Raw genomic sequence first — 19,591 nt, forward strand, 5'->3', positions numbered from 1 at the left:
CCATCTACAAAAACATAAACCATTATTAAGGTCTCATCTGCAAGAAACAATTTGTTTACCGGCGTGAGCTGGATCCAACAAGTCATGATTTTAACGCCAAGATGATTGAGTGTCCCTCGTAAATCTTTTAATTCTCTTTGAGTCGTTTGGTTTTGATTCCAAGCCCCCATTAAAAAAGCTATCCGTGAAGCGTAAGCTAAACGTTCCACCAGCTACAGAGCAGAACCTCACGTACTCTAATCGCAGCTTTGTACACCGGCGTAACCTTCGTGCTTGAATTAATAATGAAAAGTGTGATTATTGCCAAGGGTAAGTTGCAGCGCAAATGGACAGAATCATCCGTTAATCCGCCGACCCACCGTTTCGGTGAAACAAATCCAAGTTACTTCGCGGGTCGGTGTCGGAGACGAGGCATTTACTGCACTCATTTTCGACATTTTTTTCGTCAGATGAAGAAGAAACTTTTGGTGGTCTATCATGTCCCTTTATTTATGTTTTACACACTTGTTTATCACTTACCAGTATCAAAGAGAGGACAAAAAGCAAAGGCGTATGTGACGGGCCAAGCTTCTTAAATGGTAAATTATGAAGTGCCTAAAGGCTTCCCCCTGGGTGTGCATCTTCGCGTAAATGGCCCTCGTAACCTGTACGAAAATGCAAATATCATTTGCTTTTATAACAACATTGATAAAAGAACTAAAAAAAATTGAACTTAAAAAGCTTGTCGTTGTTTCATTTAGTCTTCCTCCAACATGTAACTGTTTTCTGTTAAATAAAATTAATCGGTATTTTTTTTCATTCCTTAAAAATTCCAAATACTCGAATAACTCTTGAGAAAACAAGTTCTGCACTAAATACAGTCCACAGAAACATTTTCCACCACTGACTAAATAGTTTAATATTTTTATGAAAGCTCTTACTTATAGTACGTGATACTGATTTATGCCATACGTTTATTAATAACTGGAGAAATTAAAAAATAAGCACAGAAACGTATTTGATCTGCACCAAATAGCTATCAACAAAAAAAGCAGTAGTAGTTCTTCAACCATCAATACATACGTCCCGTACTAGATTCTCTATAATTCTAAATACTTACTGTAAAGACAGTGCGGACAAAAGCAGTCGCCTTATCTGCACTTTGATCAGTTAGATTAGCTATTTAATTCATTCTAAACTATTATTTTTACTAGTATTATATTAAACTGTTATTTATCTATTTAATCAATTACCAATATTCTTACTTACCTAACTATATATTGGCATCGGAAACACCGCGCAAATATGTATACGTGTATGTATGCGTGGACTTACTTAAATAGAATTAATATGATTTGCCCTCAAAAAAAAAAGGCTTAATGAACTTGCCGCGCGTTGCGAGGGTCGGTCGAGTTAAAAAAATACAATTTATGTTAATAATGGTAACTGAGTAGTCTAACATGTGGTAAATTAAATGTTTACATGGATTGTAAACTTGACTTTTGGAGAAATTAATAGAAAAGCATTTTGAGCTAAAAATAACGTAAAAAATACTATATTGATAATCAAGAACCAATCGGAGTGCAACGTGTTAGGCCTTAATCTCAGCTATAGGATGCTACATAGGGTTAGCAAATGTTTGCCTATTGCCGCTTGAAACAATGCCTAACCTCTCAAATATCGTCTATAAAACTTCAAAGGTTTATACAAGATTAGCAAGAGACAAGAAGCATCGTCGACGAACTTATGTGCATTGCGCTGCTTATAACCCGGATATAATCAAAGTGTACGTAATATATATATATATTTATTTTTTGGAGATACTCTCTGCTACCGAATTAATTACTCTTGAGAAACTTAAACTTCTAACTGTACGCTTTCAAGTGAGGTTTTCTTATTAACTACAAGAGAATCAGACATATAAGTAAATATTATTAAAACTAATGCAAAATACGTTTTTGCATGATGCGCTCGGCTTAAAACGCTAATCTAAACTTTGTTTTTCTTTGTGATTGTTTGTGTAATAAATAAAGCATTGTATACTGTTAGGGTTACTTAAGTTCCACACGTTCAATATAGGCTCGTTCGTTTAAAGAACAACATTTAGCAGCCAAAAATGCAACTTCTATCTTTTTACTTCTATTTTTCCCGGATATACTACTACAGATATGTAAAATGAGGAAAGGTCATATTGACAGTCAACGGCATTTTCTGATGCCAGTAGAATTTTGACGCCAATTTATTTTAGAGTGGCTGCTTCAAAGACCAGCAGGAAGTAGTAACTCTTTGCTGCGAGTTATTGGGCTGGAATGTCCGTTTTGGCCTGCCGGGCATAGTGCAGTAATAAGCTAGCTCAATTACGATATCGATTGGTCAGAGAAACGTGTTCATTGTTCTACTAACTTGGGATACATCTCGATATCGGCCTATATTCCAGCTATGTCTGTTGAAAAGAATTATGGTGTGTGACATCTAAAGTTTAATGAACTCACTAGTCACGAAAACGGTTCTGATCGACGGTTTTAGCGAGCATATGAAAGTTTGTTATAGGAGCAGAAATATTGTAAAGACCCGCTGGAGATACTGCCATTTCCATAAAAATCTAAAATCGCTAAAAGCAGAATTTTGTCAATATTTATTGAGCGATGTTATGCCTAATAAAATTTTCACCAAGCAACAGTTAATGACTCCAAGGATTTTCTAGAAGCTCTCTACAATCAATCCTTTGCGTAACAATGCTAGTCTTCCCCAAGCCATTATGAAGCGCTATAAATTAGTAGACTTCAAAACTCAAACTGAATGGATTAACTCGGAATCCAGGGAAACAACAGGGCCAATAGGATTTCCCTATAACAACCTCAACTGAGCCTTCACGCCGTGTAAGCCACGGAAAAGTTAGTATTTGCCATCTGCGATGTCAGTGAGGTAACTCACTAACAGCATGCTAAATCCAATCAAGATAAATAGACGTTGGCGATGGCAAAAGTAGCTCCAGCTGGTATAACGAGCCAGTTTTACGATCTGGAAATATGCGCAACACACTTTTTATGCAAATCTTTTTGTAAGAGATTCATGTATGCCTCGCAAAAAGGTTTACGTGCGAAGACGCTAAGGATTACGATGGACACGAGCTTCTACGATGCTAAAGATAGCAAAAAACACCATCAATGCCAAAAAACACACGTGGACAGTATGTGCTGCGTAGCGTGAACGGGAACTGTCTGCACAAGGGTACAATGGAAATATCCCTACTTGTTAAAGACTGAATGATATATGGGTCTTTAAACAGTCAGGTTTGTTTCATTCTGGAAGTCAGCTGACTGAAGCAATGCTATCAGAATTCCGGGTGTGAAAATCTGCAGCATTTCAATTAATCCGAATACCTAAACAAGTTCAGTGGGAATTAAGTGCTGTGTATAACAATGTTCTACGAAAGACAGGTATATGTAGCCAAGACTGCGAGCACCTTTACGGAAAGTAATTTGAATATGTCATATACGCCAGACTCGAACCATACGCAAGTGGCTTCATATACATAGTGATACAAATATAATATAATATAGTACACATGCATAAATTGTTCACGAATTGAGTGTAATCTAGTGGTTAATAGTTTTCATAACGTGAATAAATATGGCGAAACCTCAACCAATTTCGCGTATGCTTTTGATCTACAATGTGAGACATTGACATCAATGTTTCCTTAAGTGATAGATCCCTGTTTAAAAATAAAACAAGTTACAAAATTAGTACTCGTTTATTGGCCTTTAAGACAGAAATTATAGACGTGAACACTCGCAGCAGTCACATGTATTATCTATATACATAAAATACGACATCCGTCTTCTAGTCGTTATTATTATTGGTATTATTATTATTAGTGTTTTCCTTTAGGGTTTTTTGAAGTTGTTTTACAAAGGCCTTCAAACCTATTCACAAAGCCATGCACATAGCTCGCCTAGACAAACCGATCAATATACAGTTTTAGTTTGTATTACATGTTTTGTACATACAGTGGTAACTTCAAGCAACGGTTTCCTTTCCGATGTACTTATATCTCCGTATATAAAGGGCGAATATGTGCAATGTAAAACGAAGATTTCACATATGGTCAAAGCATCTCACGTATGTCACACCAGTCCTCATCGTTGATTAATCCGGGTAGAAAAAATTTTTAGTGTCCAACCGTAACAGCAGTTTCCTCTTCTCCGTGAAGTGCTTGCTGGATCGTTGTTCCTGGGTGTAGGAAGACCTGATGCAATATCACAAACATATAGTTAGACCAAGGTGTATTACTTAACGTTTCCAGTGTGCATTGTTAATAGTTTAGTCCTTTGATAAATGGTCTTCATCGATCGATCTTAGATAACCTCTATGTAGGTTTATGCAACATCTGATGCAAACCTGTATTACACAGTGATTTTTTGTAGCCACCTGCCACAAGAAACATTCAATAATAGCTAGAATTAGTTATTATCATAATAATAATTAGAATAAGGATTAGAACTACGCTAATATGCAGCTTCGTTAAAAAAAGTCGCAAAAACATACATTTGTTTTGCCAGCTTTCTCATCACGGTAGTCCATAAGATGTATGTATCGATATTATTATGTGATATTTTTCTAACCTGTTGACCATTAGGGAGAAAGATTGTCTGCGCAGCTGCGTGATGCTGTGTTTGTGGTGGGGCCGGGTTTTGGTGCTGAGCCGCTGCTGTTGCAGTTTGAGGAGTTCCAGCTGCTGTTGCCTGAAGGATGATTGGTTGACTAGCGGCTCCTCCATTACCAGTAACCCGAAGTAACTGAATTTGGCCTCCTGCGCCAAGCTGAGCCTGCAAAGGACTTAACTGTGAAAGCTGATCGCCGAGCACCTGCGATCAATGAGTTAAATTGCGTTAGCGTGAAATGCGTCGCTCCGGGTGGATTTGACTTTCTCTGGTACTGCTTTCTTTTTAGGTAAATTTTACCTAAAGTTACCATTCTTACTTACAGCAACTTATTTAGTTTTTTTTTTTTAATAAACAAAAACTACCCAAAATACCACAAGTCATTTTTTGCTAAATACACTGAGTATCGATATTATTATAGAAAACCTGTTAGTACATAGATAACAAAAAATAATATTTTGAAATCGGTCTTTTTTAAGTATTCGACATCGAAGTAACTCATTAGCTATAAGTTTTTTTTATCGCACCTGTGCATTGGTAACATGTTGGACAATCTGTATCTGTTGAGGTTGTGCCTGAGCACCAGGAGTTGTTGTTTGTTGAAGTACCGGTGGCTGGAGTTGCTGAATTACCTGACCGTTCTGAACGAGGGCCGCTGTTTGGCCCCCATCAAGTGAGGCAACCTGAACCACCTTAATAGAATGAGCACAAATGGTAAATGAAGGTTAGATTTTCATTAATCATTTAGTTAACTTGGATGTAACTACCGAAATACATATCTTGACATGCACGAATCAAATTATCAAAAGTTACAGAGTTACACTCATATAAAAGCTCACTAATTATAACTTTATTTGCGATTAGCTCTCTCTATGGTAGAACTACGTCAACATAACCTTATTAGATTACCGTCTTTGTGCGTACATAACATCGTAAAAATACTGTAGCCATTATTTGCAATCAGTCATGTGGTTACTTAACGGATTAATCTAATTTCAAGCATACATTTGAAAACGACACCCCTATAAAATCGCAAAAAGGCACCTGAGGAGCGAGGAAGTTATGGGTAGGCTGAGGAGCAGCGATTTGTATCGTTTGCGGAGGTCCGCCCCCTTGCGGAAAAATCTGGATTTGCTGAGTAGGCCCCAACTGAGGAGCAGACGGAAGACCGCCTAACGTACCTTGTTGCGCCGCTAACTGAAGAAGGTATTGTACCTGCAAAAAGGTTACGACACTTGAAAAGAACTTAGAGAAACTGTGCTCAAGCATCAACTGAGCGACCAAAAACGTATTGTTTTGAAATACGTTTAAATACATAACTTTATTCGTATGCAAAGTGTTCAAAAGTGCCAAAGTGTGTCGGAGGCAAGCGGGTACAGGTACTTTACTTGTATTATTTACGCTATGTACGCAATTATGGAGGTAAAAATATTGTCCTTACCTGGTCAGTTGTTCCAACAGTTGTACTTTGATTCTGCGCCGTCGAGACAGTTTTAAGCACTTGCGGCTCAGCCTCTTTTAACGTTTGACTTTTCACCTGTATCATCAATAAAGATTGAAGAAACATCGACATAGGGTCTTTATAACTAATGACTAGGTTAATTAGGGCATTATATCTGGTTTTTCCACACAATACAGACTATCATCTTAAAAACTCCAAGTAATAATATGATTTTTTATATTTACCAAGAAGCTCATCAGACCAAGGGATGAATAAATGTTTGCTTGCGATGTAATATGTGCTTCCCATGATTTGGCATTCAATAATAAATAAACTAAGGTGGCGGCGTTAGATAAACAACGACGTAAATCTACCTGCAAATACACATACTAAGTCATCACTCCTGGAAACCAGAGTGGATACACGTGTTCTTTCTTGCGTTATAGTACTATCAGTAATTGGGGAGAGGCCAAATAAAAACAAACAACATAAATTAAAACACTGCTCAGTCTAACCTGTGCTGTTGATTGCTGCATAGTAGGACGCTGCTCCTCACGGGGCACGATATCAATTAAAAAGTCGAACATATCAAATTTTGATATCGCCATGGCAATATCGTTTCTGTAATAATCAAACGTAAGTAAAAACAAGCAGTTATGAGGATATTACGCAACAAATGACTTAAATAAGCGTCTGTATTATTCCAGTCACTACGTCCTTAAATAAGAAATTGAAGTCGCTCTTACGCTAATTATGTCGATGTATGGGGGTTACTACTGTATGTCAGATGATATGAAAAAGACAGGTAAGCATAATGAAGAATTCGCTAATAAGCAGAATTTAGTATGTTTTTTTTTCAATTTTTTTAAGATTGGAGCATTCGTATACCGACCCGCAATTGGCTCATGCTCATGTATCTTACGATAGCTCACCAGAACATGAATCCTACCCTAGCAAAATATCAAAACGTTTACAAGCCATACAGGGTTAGAGAAAACATTCGACTTTATTTATTCGCAATAGCAATTTACCTCTGTAATGTTCTTCTCTTATTATCCTCAGTGTGCACCCAGGCCCGGAGAGTGAGCTCCATAATAAATAACTCCGCAGCTTTCGCAAACAGGATCGGTGCTTCCGCGCTTATCATCTTTAGGAGAACAAAGAAAACCAGGACAGAAATAACGCGAATAAATTTCAACAATAAATTCAAGTATTCATTGCTGTGACTTACATACCTAATTTTTTAGCTGTATAACACGAGAAATTAGTGGCTCGAATCCCATCAGATAAAGACATAATGAGTGGTCCAAAAAGTATTGAAAATTCTTTTAGCTAGACGACTTCAATGTCGTCTCTGATAAAATCAGTCCTGTCGGGGTTATCTAAAGGCTGAGACTCGACAATGGTTGATGCGCGAAAATTGTTGGGATATCTTTAGGTAGAGTTAGGATAGAGCGCCTTATATATTAGTGAAATATCTACAAAAATTCACTATGTTTAATGATTTTATTACGATAAAGGCACAAATTCCGCCCAGATCTATAAAAAAAAAACTCATGTTTATGATCAACATGCGATACCGGAGAAATGGCTCAAGCATGGTTGTGTCGCTTTCGTTCAGTATCAAAAAATACTTTTATTACGCAAAAAAATTGTTACTGCGAAAGTTGAGTGGCGCAAGAGTGAGTAGCCAACGCACCCCCAAGGAAGTAAAGCAAACAGTTTTTATTAATTTGAGGAAAGCAAACAAAATAATTTATTCGATTGCATTTTCATCTGCGAAATTCTGTAAAAATGCAACGGGATTGAGCCATTTCTCAAGCGGCTAACTAGGATGATAAAAAGTGGATTACAGGCAAAACAAATCATGGTCAAAGCGGAAAAAGCTCCAGAATTTGTGGCAAAACTCGGACTGGTGCCAGAGATTGTAGAGACAATGAAGGAAGGTAATACTAGGCCTTTGGTGGAATTGGGAGGAAATCGTGCAATATGAGCTGTTGCCGTCCGACAAACCGTAGGCAGCAACAGTAAGACAACAATTAACAAAATTACAACAAGTTATTGAAAAAAATCTATCGGATCTAGTGAACAGAAGAGGCGTCACCTTCCATCGTGACAGTGTACGACGAGATATTACTACAAAAATGATTTAAACTCTTCGATTAAAAAGGCGATTACCTACTATAGTAACATCGTTTTATAATACAAAAAATGCTTCAGTTCTAACTTGAAAGCCATCAGTATTTTTCAAGCAACATACGGACGTGAACAAAGGTGTTTTGCAACCCATGAACTACATTCGTTAATAGAAGTGGGAGATCTATTTAAAACAATTCTAGAAAGTACAGTAGCAGATTACATTTGCTCTGATTTGACAGATTTTTTCTATCACACCTGTCGTGAGCCGCTTATTAGTTGGCTGTCCTATTTTAAGTGGTCAGTGCTATTTATCAATTCCACCGGTCGTTTTAGCGGGTGTGTAAAATCCTGCTATTATAAATTAAGTATTTAGTCTGGGTAGCACTTACGAATTTATAAGTGTTGTAGCAAATAATAACTGATTTTCGTTTTTACTATAATTAATTTTCACTATAAGCTTTTCGGCTAATAATAAGCCAGGAACTTAAGTTTATATGAATACTAATTTTAAAGATAAAAATGTTACTTTCAAGGCGCGGCTTCTCAAGTTTGGCCTTAATAAAATTAATTCAAAGCTAAACTGAATAGACCAACTATCACATGGGTTGCAGTGCCAGATGCATTATCTCTGCACCGTCAATTAGAAAAAGACCTTTTTCTTGCAAGAACCAAAACGTATCGCTATTACCTCCTTTAAAATAAAAGCTTATTATTCGCGAAGTTATGGAAATAATTGAAAATATAATACGAGCAAGGGGTGCGACGGTAATTGTGCTGTTCATAGTGAATCGATAATAAAGACTCAGACGATTTAAAGAACTTATTAAAACTGCACTTTGAACTGAACGCAGGATGGATTCCTATGGGGACGATGCTTAGATTTGTGAATCCTGCGCGCAGCTTACCGTATCACCAGTAAATAGTGTACATTTCATCAATTATAAACCATAAACTTACAATAATGATTGCGCTGCGGAAAGTTACAAACTATTATATTTAAAAACCACAAACCTTTACATCTTCATCAAGTTTCATAATTTTCTTTATTCGTGCCAATGGGAGCTCAGGTGCTTTCGAATCAGCCTAAAACACAAATAGAGATAACTATATATAGTAAGCGTACACAATAGTCCCACCTATATTATACGAAACACATTTATGACTATCGCCTGGTCGACTGGGCCGGCTTACCAGGAGGCCTTACTAGCTAACCACGATATTATATTTTCTAATGACAGTAAGTTAGCACAAGCAGGATCTAGAAACTCTGATAAGTAATCCTTCGCTATAAGTTGACACCTCTCAATCTAAGTAGAACCATTTTTACCATTCCGGACGTGGGTCAATAAATTTTGAATGATTGTAAAGTGTGACATCATAGAGCGCTTCAATCTTATGTCGCTTTACATATCCCTAATTTTGTAATATGAGAAAAAGCATGATTTGAATCAATTCCGGGAGCTAATTCTTTCCTCACAATTAGTCTCTGGCAAACAATTTAAAAACAACACACAATTTTCTCTCGTTACCGTGCACTGTAAAACCGTCAAACGTTCTAGATTCGCGATTTTCCGAATATTAATACTCACATAGTTCATGCTGTGCATTTCGCTAATTGTGCGAGCAAAGAAGTTTTCCAGAAGGTCTTTTGCATGATTCGGATTCTCAAACTGCATCACCGACCCCGAAGGTTGGTTAAAATTTTGCTCCGTCATTGCTCCAGTATAATTTAAACCAGTTTGCTTGAATGCTGGACTGCAATTTCAAATACAACTTGTATCGAGCATAACTTCATAACTAATCCAGCTAGCCCGACTCGAGATGAGTTCCACTCAGAAATCCAATTCAGCGGAGATCGTCACTTTGTTCTAAAACAAGTTTAAAGTTATGACCACCAATAGAGCTTTCGCCACCGTCCTGCCACCTGTAAACACACAATAGTAAAAATTTGTGTCACAACAAAGCAAAAAGTTACTCACACATAACCTACCTAGTTTGAATATTTTGTGACGTTATGCTATGCTAGATCACTCGGTTTTTAAAACGACTTATTTTCACTTGATACATGATTGTGTTCGTCGAGACGAGATACTGCACGTATTAGATCGCTTATCTTTTCTATCGTAACCTTTATGTCTCCTCTTAATCTTTTACATTAAGGACAACAGGCTACGAAGCTCACAAATAAATTACAAAACATAAAGAAGCGATCTTTGTTTCTATTTTAACGAAAAGTGGAGGCTGAGTATTTATTCGGCTTCCGATACCTCGAAAGAGGCTTCCTCGCAAAAAAAAATTGCTACCATCATCCACGATACCATTCGACACAACATATAAATTCGACAAAATGAAGTATTTTAAATATTTATAATAACAAGATTAGCAAAAAACTAAGAAAATCATAACTTTTAGATATAGGCCTCATCCATGTGGTACAAGTGGCCAGTGAGCATGTTCTTGAGCGCATTGTCATGCTGACCACGAGCATATATCGCTAGTTCAAGTTAGAAAATAGCTTCTATGGCACACGATTACCATATCTCTTAACAGATCAGTTAGAGGTAAATTCAAATTAGATTAAGCGAGGCCCGTCTGGAATAATGCCTAACAATTAAAATACATGGGCTTCAGAGTACTCATGCATTTAGATAGTTTCTGTAATTAAATCTCTTAGCACACAAGTTAGGTATTTCACAATACAATAGAATGGATCATCGTTCGTACACCCAATTAAATATCTATGGTAGATACGATCCATATCTAACCAGTCATCATAAATTGTTTTTTAACGCCAATACAGTATCTTCATCAGCAGAGTCAGCGTGTAGATTTTCTAAGTGAAAACAGCAACACATTAGACCGTAGCAATGGGAACACAATTTATTTTTAAGGCAACAGAGGTTTCGGGATATTGTGGGCTTTCTTGGTGGATTCTCACCCATGGTTATGGTATAGATGTGAACTCGTTACTACACTGCTGCGCATCACAGAAATACCTTAGACAGATAGCTGATGCTTGCACTCGTGTCGTAAGCACATTGTGATGTGTAGACGTAAATACAGTACTACAGAACTTAATGCATGTACGTGTATCGACCTAAGCACCTAATCACCGTTGTCATTATATTCAGAAGGTATGTGCTTGTTCCTGCAGGTGCCACTAATATTGGTATTATAACTGTTATTTGCAATATCTACCAGGGCTAGATTTGCTCCAGCCGATCTAGGAAGGTCATATTCTTCTACTGGATTCTCGGAGGGACGTCTTCATGGTTCTCATATTGATTAAACGCCAGTCAATAGTTAAAATATCAGTTGTTTATTGCAACGAAATATTTTGTGAACACATTGTTTTCTCTATCTATAATTCCTCTATGGCTAGGAATTCATGGATAACCTGTTACTAACACTGGCATTATTACGCTTACTATCGTTAGCATAAGTACGTATTCAAGATTTTTATTCACCAACCAAAAACAGTCATCTTATTATTTTCATAACTCCACTGCAGTTTATTTGTCAAGGTGTTTATCATATAATACTTTATGACACTTATATAGCTTTTTGTCCCATCAAGTATTGAAATAGACAACTGGTCCACTAGATTGGTGAAGTCCAACATATGATAAAATATGTTCTTCTATTTAGCGGTACATATAAAGGTCAGGCTATTTCATTTGTCCAATCGGTCTTGGAGTTTGAAGACTAAAGAAACTTAATCTCCACCTTTCAATTTCCTTTAGGCATGCCCATTTATTATCTAGCGTTTCTAAGTGACGACTACAACAAGTTACATCAATCCGTAGAAATCAGAATTTGTGAATCATTTTCCGGCGCAATTTGGTATGGTGGTTCGAAGAATACATATGTATAATGCGTACCTAACACGTGTGCACGTAATCAAGTAACGTTGAACATACGCAGTTTTCTCCTCGGCATAAAACAGCCAGGCATACTTTCGACGAGGTTCCTCTAAAACTATCGCGGTTACTTATTAGTAACAGATGTTTAACACAGAATGACTGCGTCATTATAGAGATGTTTACAGCTCAAAAGCTGGAAACCGCGCCTGTGTTGGACTAAGCATGTCCACGAGGAAGAAAATCGTTCCTGCCATGCCCTCAAAGAGCGAATATGGTCGATCAGCTATCCGGCAGCCATGGGTCCCGTAAGCACAACAGAACTCGGCAAACCGGCATGCCTGATAAAGGTATTTCTGTTCACTAGTCAGTCGGTACACCCTCAAAAATGCATATGCGTTTCCGGCCACCCCATGACAAAGCCCGTAACCCTTCTTGAGCAACCCACGCTTCCAGATGACTTCTGAACACGACTTCGCCTCTTTTAGATACAGTTCTTCTCCAAATATTTCATAGGCCTTGGCAAATAGGTGTATGAATCCTGCAGCTCCATGACACCAGTGGACGAGTCTATCGGACGTTGAACCAAGTGATGAAGGATAATTTCCGGATGAATAACGAATCGTTATAAGATAGTCAATCGTTGCTTTGACTTTCGACATTTCTTCGGCAGACAAATATTGTTTAGCCTCCAATAGCATATACGTGATACCAGCTAGACCATGAGCTGCACCCAGATAGTAGCTGTCATGCCATTTGTACATAAGCGGAGTAGGTATTTTCATCTGTGAGGCCATTACCTCCCCAGACTCAATGACAGCTTGCACTACGCTTTTTATAAGCTTGGCATCTATTGAATGAGCAGCAATATGAGTTTCGATGAATAAGAGCGAATACAAATACCCGACACGTCCATAGAGGAGTTCATCTGGTTCACCAGTTTCCAATGACAGACAACCTGTAAACACAAAATTAGCTTATTAGAGATCGTCTTGGCTCAATATTATGTCATAATCCGCTTAAGCGCTATGCTATCTGAAAAAACGACCGAATTTTCATAGCGTCAAATAAATACGGGTTGACTCACTATCTTATTATTAATTTTATGACATACAAAAAGACGTCGGGAACTCGAAACTCTTAACCTCTAACTTCTAAGAGACAGAAATAAAATTTTTAAGTTTTTCGCTGATACGATCTTATGGCATTGAAGCGTTTCAAGGAAATCGCACATATATCTCCAGAGTAAGAGGGCACGAAGCGAAGGCTCTGAGTTCTTTTGACGATCTGTGCTATCGATGATTTTCTAAACAAAAATTTTAAGTCTGCTCCGAAGCCTCGTTGCTCATCGAGCCCGTGTCGCACGTTTTTAAGAATTTTGGAAGGGGAAAAATCTGACCTACTATAAAACAATTAAGGAACAATCGTTGACACGACTTGATCCGTTGACTTGCAATTCGATGTTTCATATAAACGATGATATGAGCATAGTAGGGTGAACTGTGCAGCATCCCACCAAGAAAATGGAGCCAGTAGTTTTTTGTTTCAATGAGAACTCCGAGGAAACTACAAAATCTCAAGTAAAGAGAAGTGTACATTCCTTTTAATCGATAATCTATTATCTTATTTCTAGCGTTTCGTACCTTTCTTTGCCTGTAAAAAAATTTGTTTCTTAAAATGAGTTTTATGATTACGGCAAACATTAAAAGCATTAATCTAATCAGTTACGTGGCATTTTAACGTTATGATAAAAACATATGTTTAGATACTACTTGAATGAACTAAAAATACTTTGTCATTTCATAACGAAATCAAACATTATGAGAAAAACAATTATCGAATTTAAATAGCCGTGGAAAAGTAGACCGACGTACAAAAGTTCACGGACGATGTTCACCTAAGATCTGCAAGCATGTGAAGACGACCATTATCGTACGTATAAGCTCAAGACATTGTAAATGAGTCTTTGGCCATGAAGGGCTGCCGTTCATTATCATAGTTTTCGTGGAGTGCTTAAATCGAGGAAAGCTACTGTCATGTTGATAAATCACAATAAACAGCTAACATATGGCATAGCCCTGTTTGCCTTTGACGCTTTTAAACCACAAATCTCTGCATACTCAAAGGCATACTACAATTAACGGGAGAACTTGGTTATATTGACTCATCTTCCATCCGCTATAAACAATCAACTTAGCTGCTGGGATTAAGGAGCGTTGACTGGTCTGAAAATTCGTGTTCGGTAATAACCATACAACGTGTCGTCAATTGTTTTTAAGATCACGTGATAACTAAATAAGTATATATAATTCCAGAAGAAATACTGCCTGACTTGTAACAACTTCACGAATTCGGGATCCTATAGGATTAAATTCAAATCTAGATCTGTGTCTATGAGATGTCAAGTATGGTGCTATGCCAAATAGCTTTGGAATCAAATGACTTATCACAATTTTCTTTACAGAAAAATGCTAGAATACAAAGAGAACCTTATTTATAATACGCTCCAGATATATATATATATATATATATATATATATATATATATATATACTTATAATATAAGTCGACACCATGAGATGTAGTTCCTTCAAATCATTTTAAATGTTGTTTATTTAATAGTAGGTATCCTAACGCATCAACAATTTTGCTGTCGCAAAACTCTGCCGAGTTTTGGGACAGCAAAATTGCCTAGTTTTGCATTTGCACTCCAATTAAATGAATGAGGCAGTCAATTCGGCAGATGGACACGGCTAACTTTCCACAAGTTGTATTACTACAGGCGTTCAATGCTGCATATTTGGCCTAACATTAGGCGTAAGTTCACCTGCCCATTCCATCACCTCGAGAATTGGCTAACATAGGTAAGACCACATTGCGATATTTCTTTTTTTGCGTTCTATTTTTGTTTACTAAGGGAAAGGACATTCCCTAGCAGACCGCGAATGTAATGGGCGATACAATGCACTAAGATCTTTTTCCCTTCAAAAATTCGACCTACTACCATATACTGGCGTACCAAATTTTCTCAGAGTAACTACGCTATATCTTCGCCCGTTATCATGTTGTAAGGAAACAAAATTCCCGCCATAATGGCGAAGATAAAACCTTGATCGTAGGTTTGCCAACGCGCCTACGATAGTAAATTTCGCATCTTTTACCAGCTTTGTTGCCGTCGCTGTATTGTAGAAAAAGAGTGCGACCCATAGAAGTACACATAATAGGACATATTGTAACATTGCGATTTTTAACGCTTAGTTTGTTTGAATTTCTTACCTCTATTGCGTTTCTTACCTTGTGACAATTCACATTTATGACATCAATTATGAGTACCAATTAGAACCATAGCTTGCATCTAACAAAAAAAAAACTCAAATCCAAAAGATATGTTGAAACAGAAAATAAGAACTTACCTGTGGCAAATTTGTGCAGAAGGTCGATGTCAGCTTTGACCTCTTTCGAGTATCCCATTCGATGGTGAAGTACTGCGCGAGTAGCAATGGGTCCCACATCTCCGCACAGAAATGTAAAATCATGTCGTTTCTTGGCTAGTCGTTGGGTCACCAATATCTCACGAGCCTTCTCCAATAGTTGGTCCCTCTTTTCCGGTTGTGCATCAGCCAGTTTCATATACAACAGTGCGATGCCAGTTGAGCCAGTGTACACAGAATAGTCACGCGAATCTGTCTTGATCGGAACCTCTAACTCAAGTACCTTGAGTAACTTATACACTGTACATTCTATTTCCGGAATAAATTTGTCTAAATAAAATGCGCGGTGCTTTTCAATATACTCTTCATAATCCTCATACGGATTTTTGAAGTAACGTTCTGACATTGCCGCGAGTTGCACCTTCCTGCACCGCTGTGTTGTCCAACTTCGTTGTTAACTTACGAGAAGACGCGCCGTCACATATAATGAACGCGAATCGCCGCGATTTCGACGTTTCCTTTTTTTGCTAAGCTGCGATAGCAAAACACTGAAACTGCTGTACTGATTGTTTTTTTTTGATTACAACAAATGCGTATTTGGCCGCTTTGCATACACAATTTAACTAAAACACGGAATTGGCTGACACAGTATTTTATTCAAAAGAGGGATGAGCGAGTTATGTCGCTGTTGGAACGATATAACATAGGGATTTTAATGCGGAATGATGTCCCAAGTAAATGTTGTTCGTCATCCAAAGATTTCCGTATCACTCTCGATGTCCCAAGAGATGTCTATACTTAGATCTTCGATCCGCTTCAGTTCGGTTTGTTCACCCTGAACTCACGCAGACCACCTCTCAAGCGCCTCCTACCTTCGTTTTTACCCAAAATTTTCTAAAAATTTTAAGAGCGAATGACCTTTCTCACTAGAAAAAAGGGCGTTGCCAATAACTTGCTGTCATCATTCGCATTTGTGAAGATGATTTACTATATTTTAGTAATATCAGCGCTGGAAAGCAATGATTCAAAAAATGACTTGTGTACACTATTTCGGTTATACTTTTACACTCCATGAAAAGGTCTGCAAGTTTATTATTGTATATTCTACCAAAAGCTATACGTAGTCGTTTTTTCGTTTATGTGCACAAAGGTTCGCAAACTGCTGTTTACTGCTGCTACTATAGGCCGATTGTAGGTATGGAGAAATAATCGGCGTACACACCGATACACAAAATTCAACAAAACACCACCCAAGAGTGTCGAATCACGCAGCGTGCTATAGTGGTACCGCTGTTGCCCTTGTATATATAACTGCTTGTTGGTTAGAACCGCGCTTGTAGAGCCGTCTACAGCCACACTGAATAATAGTGCACAAGGTTGTTGTGTTTTGTGTAGCTCTGCGCTATAGTTCGTTCATACTCTACAGGTATACAAGGCTTAACATTGGACTGACAATGCGTTCGAGCAGTAGCTACTGTTAGGCTATCCCCGAACTATGAGCATTATCGGCACCATTCATTAGTTAGTTGTATGATTCGAACACCAACGTTAGCCAAGGAAGGAGCCACAGTGAGGTTTATTCAATGCCGTTATACATCGCTGTGCGTACTGCAGGCTGCTGACAGGCCGTTCGGCCAATTTCCCTTGTTGAACCGTTTACTGGTCTGCCGCCGCTGGCTACCAACACCACCACCGATTTGTCGTCGTGGTGGTGGATGTCGATTTGCCGTAGCCAATGCGTCAGCTGTGGGAGTCCTTTTCGAGGGAAGCGGGTGGCCTCTGCGTCAGCGTAGTGGCCGCCGGCAGGCCAATCACTGGCCGGCGCGCCACCATTGGCCGCCCCGGGCGAATCACAGCGTTCGGCTGGCTGCCTGCCTGCCTATACCAGCAGAGCAGCCACTGCAAGCAGCCAGGCAGCCGCCTACTGCAGCCGTTTTCGGCCTGTGTATCTATATCTAACTCTGTTTGGTATCATTCTGGAGCTGGTGATGGCACGTACCGGTCACGCGTCGACGAACGTTCGTCTCACGACCACACAGCTGTAACATTAATTTTTTTACCACTTACCTGAACAGCTGCGAGGTTGTGCAGGTGGCCAAGGAGCGTCTTCCACATCAACCCGAACACACTACGAATGGGGCTACTGACAATAATATAGGCGGTTATGGCTCACAAGCACAACAGACACAGAGCGACTCTTATACACAGTCATGTACACACACTGCCTAACATACACTCAGACACACAGGCATAAAAACATCGCCAGCGACAACAGCTGCTGCGGCAGCAGGAGTAGCGGCAAAACGGACAAATTGCTGCGGCAGCAGGAGCGATGAGTGCGGTGCCGAAGCGCGCCAATGTTCAAATATTTAGTAAAATCGAGTGTGAATCGAGGAACTGAAGTTGGACAGAAGCAGTATCTGCCTACAGAAGTTACTGTATACTTACAGTAAGTGCAACAGTAAGAGAACGAACCAGTTGTCTGCCGCATATATGGTGAATCAGAGCATCCAATCAGATCAAAAATGCCACTACGCTCATCGTTGTTATAGTGCTTTTTAAAAGTTTATCATGATGACATGATAAGAAAAATGTATGCCATTTATGAAATTTTTGTGATGACTGTCGGCAAAATAGTACAAAAATGGAATAATGAAATTTTTGGAGGATAGTCCTTTATAAAACCAAAGTAAAAAAAAAAAGTAACAGAACGGGAAACATGAGAAAGGCGTGGAGCTGTTGGGCACTACAGGAAGTTTAACCACTTGGGTGGCTAAGGACTTACACTCCTGTAGTAATTATGTAAGGTCTAGGGACCATAAAACAAATTTAGAGATTAAATTGAACATTTGACTTGTATGAAGTATGAAATTGGATTACGCCAACCCTTTATAATTGTTTTTAATGTCTGCGATAAACTAATCAGATATACTTGTTTGCGGTCGATTTCAAAGGTCATTATCAAAAAAGGTCTGCTTTGTACTGTAGTGTATTTGGTTTTAAAACTACTTTTTTTCAAAAACTGAAAAACAAATAGTTAGCTTCTGTCTCATAATACCTAGCAAAAAGAGTTTTTTTAGTCAAGACTCAAAATATTAGAATAGAATTCTCACTGTCGTTTTTTTGGAAGTAGTAGAATTCTACTTCTTTCTCTTGGGTATGGAAGGCCTTGTAATGGGTGAGCTTGGTGTATTCAACTGCAATATTGTGAATATAGTCCGGTTTGCTTTCAATAAAAGTAAATTGTTGCGTTTAGTCTTATCAGCCTTGTTAGGCAATCTTATCTGCAGTTCCGTTATGCATCTTAAAACTGTAAAAAAACTTTAAAACTTAAAAAAAAACTAAAACTTTTTAAGGGAAATTTCATCCATATAATCCCTAAAGTTGAAATATTTCTTCTAACAATGCTTCATAAAAAAAGGCGTTCAAAAAACACGTTCTACTTCACCTCATCCAAGAACTGTCTAGAGTAATCTGATAAACATCCGGTATTTTAGATGCGTTATTTTACTGGTACAAACTGCAATAAGTGTAGATTAGTAATAGTAAATCGTATGAGACCATACTGGTTTCAATTGTTGACTAAATCGGTCGGAATTATGGTAGTGTTGCTTAGAAAGAGGTTATCCTTACGTCATATTTGGATCTGTATATCAGGATTTATGTGACAACGATAGTTGAATTGTGTCAAATCTTACTAACTCAATCGTGTTAATACGGGTTTTCAGTTTTCTTTAGATGTGTTTTTTAATTTTTTAGTCCGTTGCCTCTATAGCAAACTGTGCAATCGATAGCTACTCACTACATACCCCTAGGTGCAGGAACATTCCTCCGAAATATTTATTTCGGTATTTATAAGTACGTATATTCTTCTCCGTTATGTTTTATTCGAGTATACAAGAGGTAACGGAAAGTACATTACTATGTCATCACGTTGTTTTGATGGGAAGGGAGCATCATTTGAAAGATGATATCGAGAAAAGGCTTTATTTTTAAGTATGATTGAAGCAATACATGGAGTTCACGTTTTTAAGGTAAATGGTATAAAAATGGTTTAAGCAAAAATTTTAATCA

The 19,591-nt window shown here is 38.0% G+C and overlaps 2 protein-coding genes across 5 annotated transcripts; both read right to left on the reverse strand.

The window, feature by feature from the left end:
* Positions 1-3,717: 3,717 nt before the first annotated feature.
* Positions 3,718-17,780, reverse strand: LOC111249551 (uncharacterized). 3 transcript variants are annotated; one of them, XM_022803556.2, is made up of 10 exons: positions 17,585-17,780; positions 9,816-10,150; positions 9,238-9,309; positions 7,119-7,234; positions 6,603-6,708; positions 6,088-6,183; positions 5,691-5,861; positions 5,174-5,338; positions 4,608-4,811; positions 3,718-4,231 (listed from the first exon to the last, which is right to left on the reverse strand). In XM_022803556.2, the coding sequence occupies exons 2-10, from the start codon at positions 9,939-9,941 to the stop codon at positions 4,154-4,156; spliced, it is 1,134 nt and encodes a 377-aa protein (XP_022659291.1). In that variant the 5' UTR covers positions 9,942-10,150; positions 17,585-17,780; the 3' UTR covers positions 3,718-4,153. The 3 variants fall into 3 exon arrangements, with proteins under 3 accessions (XP_022659291.1, XP_022659289.1, XP_022659290.1); XM_022803554.2 differs by having other exon boundaries at positions 4,608-4,850; positions 17,585-17,777; XM_022803555.2 differs by lacking the exon at positions 17,585-17,780 and adding an exon at positions 17,517-17,535 and having other exon boundaries at positions 4,608-4,850.
* Positions 11,081-17,422, reverse strand: LOC111249550 (lanC-like protein 2). Of its 2 annotated transcripts, XM_086988550.1 has the most exons (3): positions 14,914-14,963; positions 13,486-13,652; positions 11,081-13,044 (listed from the first exon to the last, which is right to left on the reverse strand). In XM_086988550.1, exons 1-3 carry the CDS (start codon positions 14,946-14,948, stop codon positions 12,269-12,271), a joined length of 978 nt encoding a protein of 325 aa, XP_086844676.1. In that variant the 5' UTR covers positions 14,949-14,963; the 3' UTR covers positions 11,081-12,268. The 2 variants fall into 2 exon arrangements, with proteins under 2 accessions (XP_086844676.1, XP_022659288.1); XM_022803553.2 differs by lacking the exons at positions 13,486-13,652; positions 14,914-14,963 and adding an exon at positions 15,500-17,422.
* Positions 17,781-19,591: the final 1,811 nt, after the last annotated feature.

The sequence above is a fragment of the Varroa destructor genome, unplaced genomic scaffold, assembly GCF_002443255.2.
Source record: "Varroa destructor unplaced genomic scaffold, Vdes_3.0 BEIS01000004.1, whole genome shotgun sequence".
Taxonomy (NCBI): domain Eukaryota; kingdom Metazoa; phylum Arthropoda; class Arachnida; order Mesostigmata; family Varroidae; genus Varroa; species Varroa destructor.

Excerpts from the sequence above, each read along its gene's own strand:
- LOC111249551 (XM_022803554.2), bottom strand. The coding sequence starts at position 9,941 with ATGACGGAGCAAAATTTTAACCAACCTTCGGGGTCGGTGATGCAGTTT. Across the intron at positions 6,709-7,118 it reads AAGAGAAGAACATTACAGAG|AAACGATATTGCCATGGCGA; the intron begins GTAAATTGCTAT and ends TGATTATTACAG. Across the intron at positions 5,862-6,087 it reads CTGTTGGAACAACTGACCAG|GTACAATACCTTCTTCAGTT; the intron begins GTAAGGACAATA and ends ACCTTTTTGCAG.
- LOC111249550 (XM_022803553.2), bottom strand. The coding sequence starts at position 15,923 with ATGTCAGAACGTTACTTCAAAAATCCGTATGAGGATTATGAAGAGTAT. Across the intron at positions 13,045-15,499 it reads TCTGCACAAATTTGCCACAG|GTTGTCTGTCATTGGAAACT; the intron begins GTAAGTTCTTAT and ends TTGTGTTTACAG.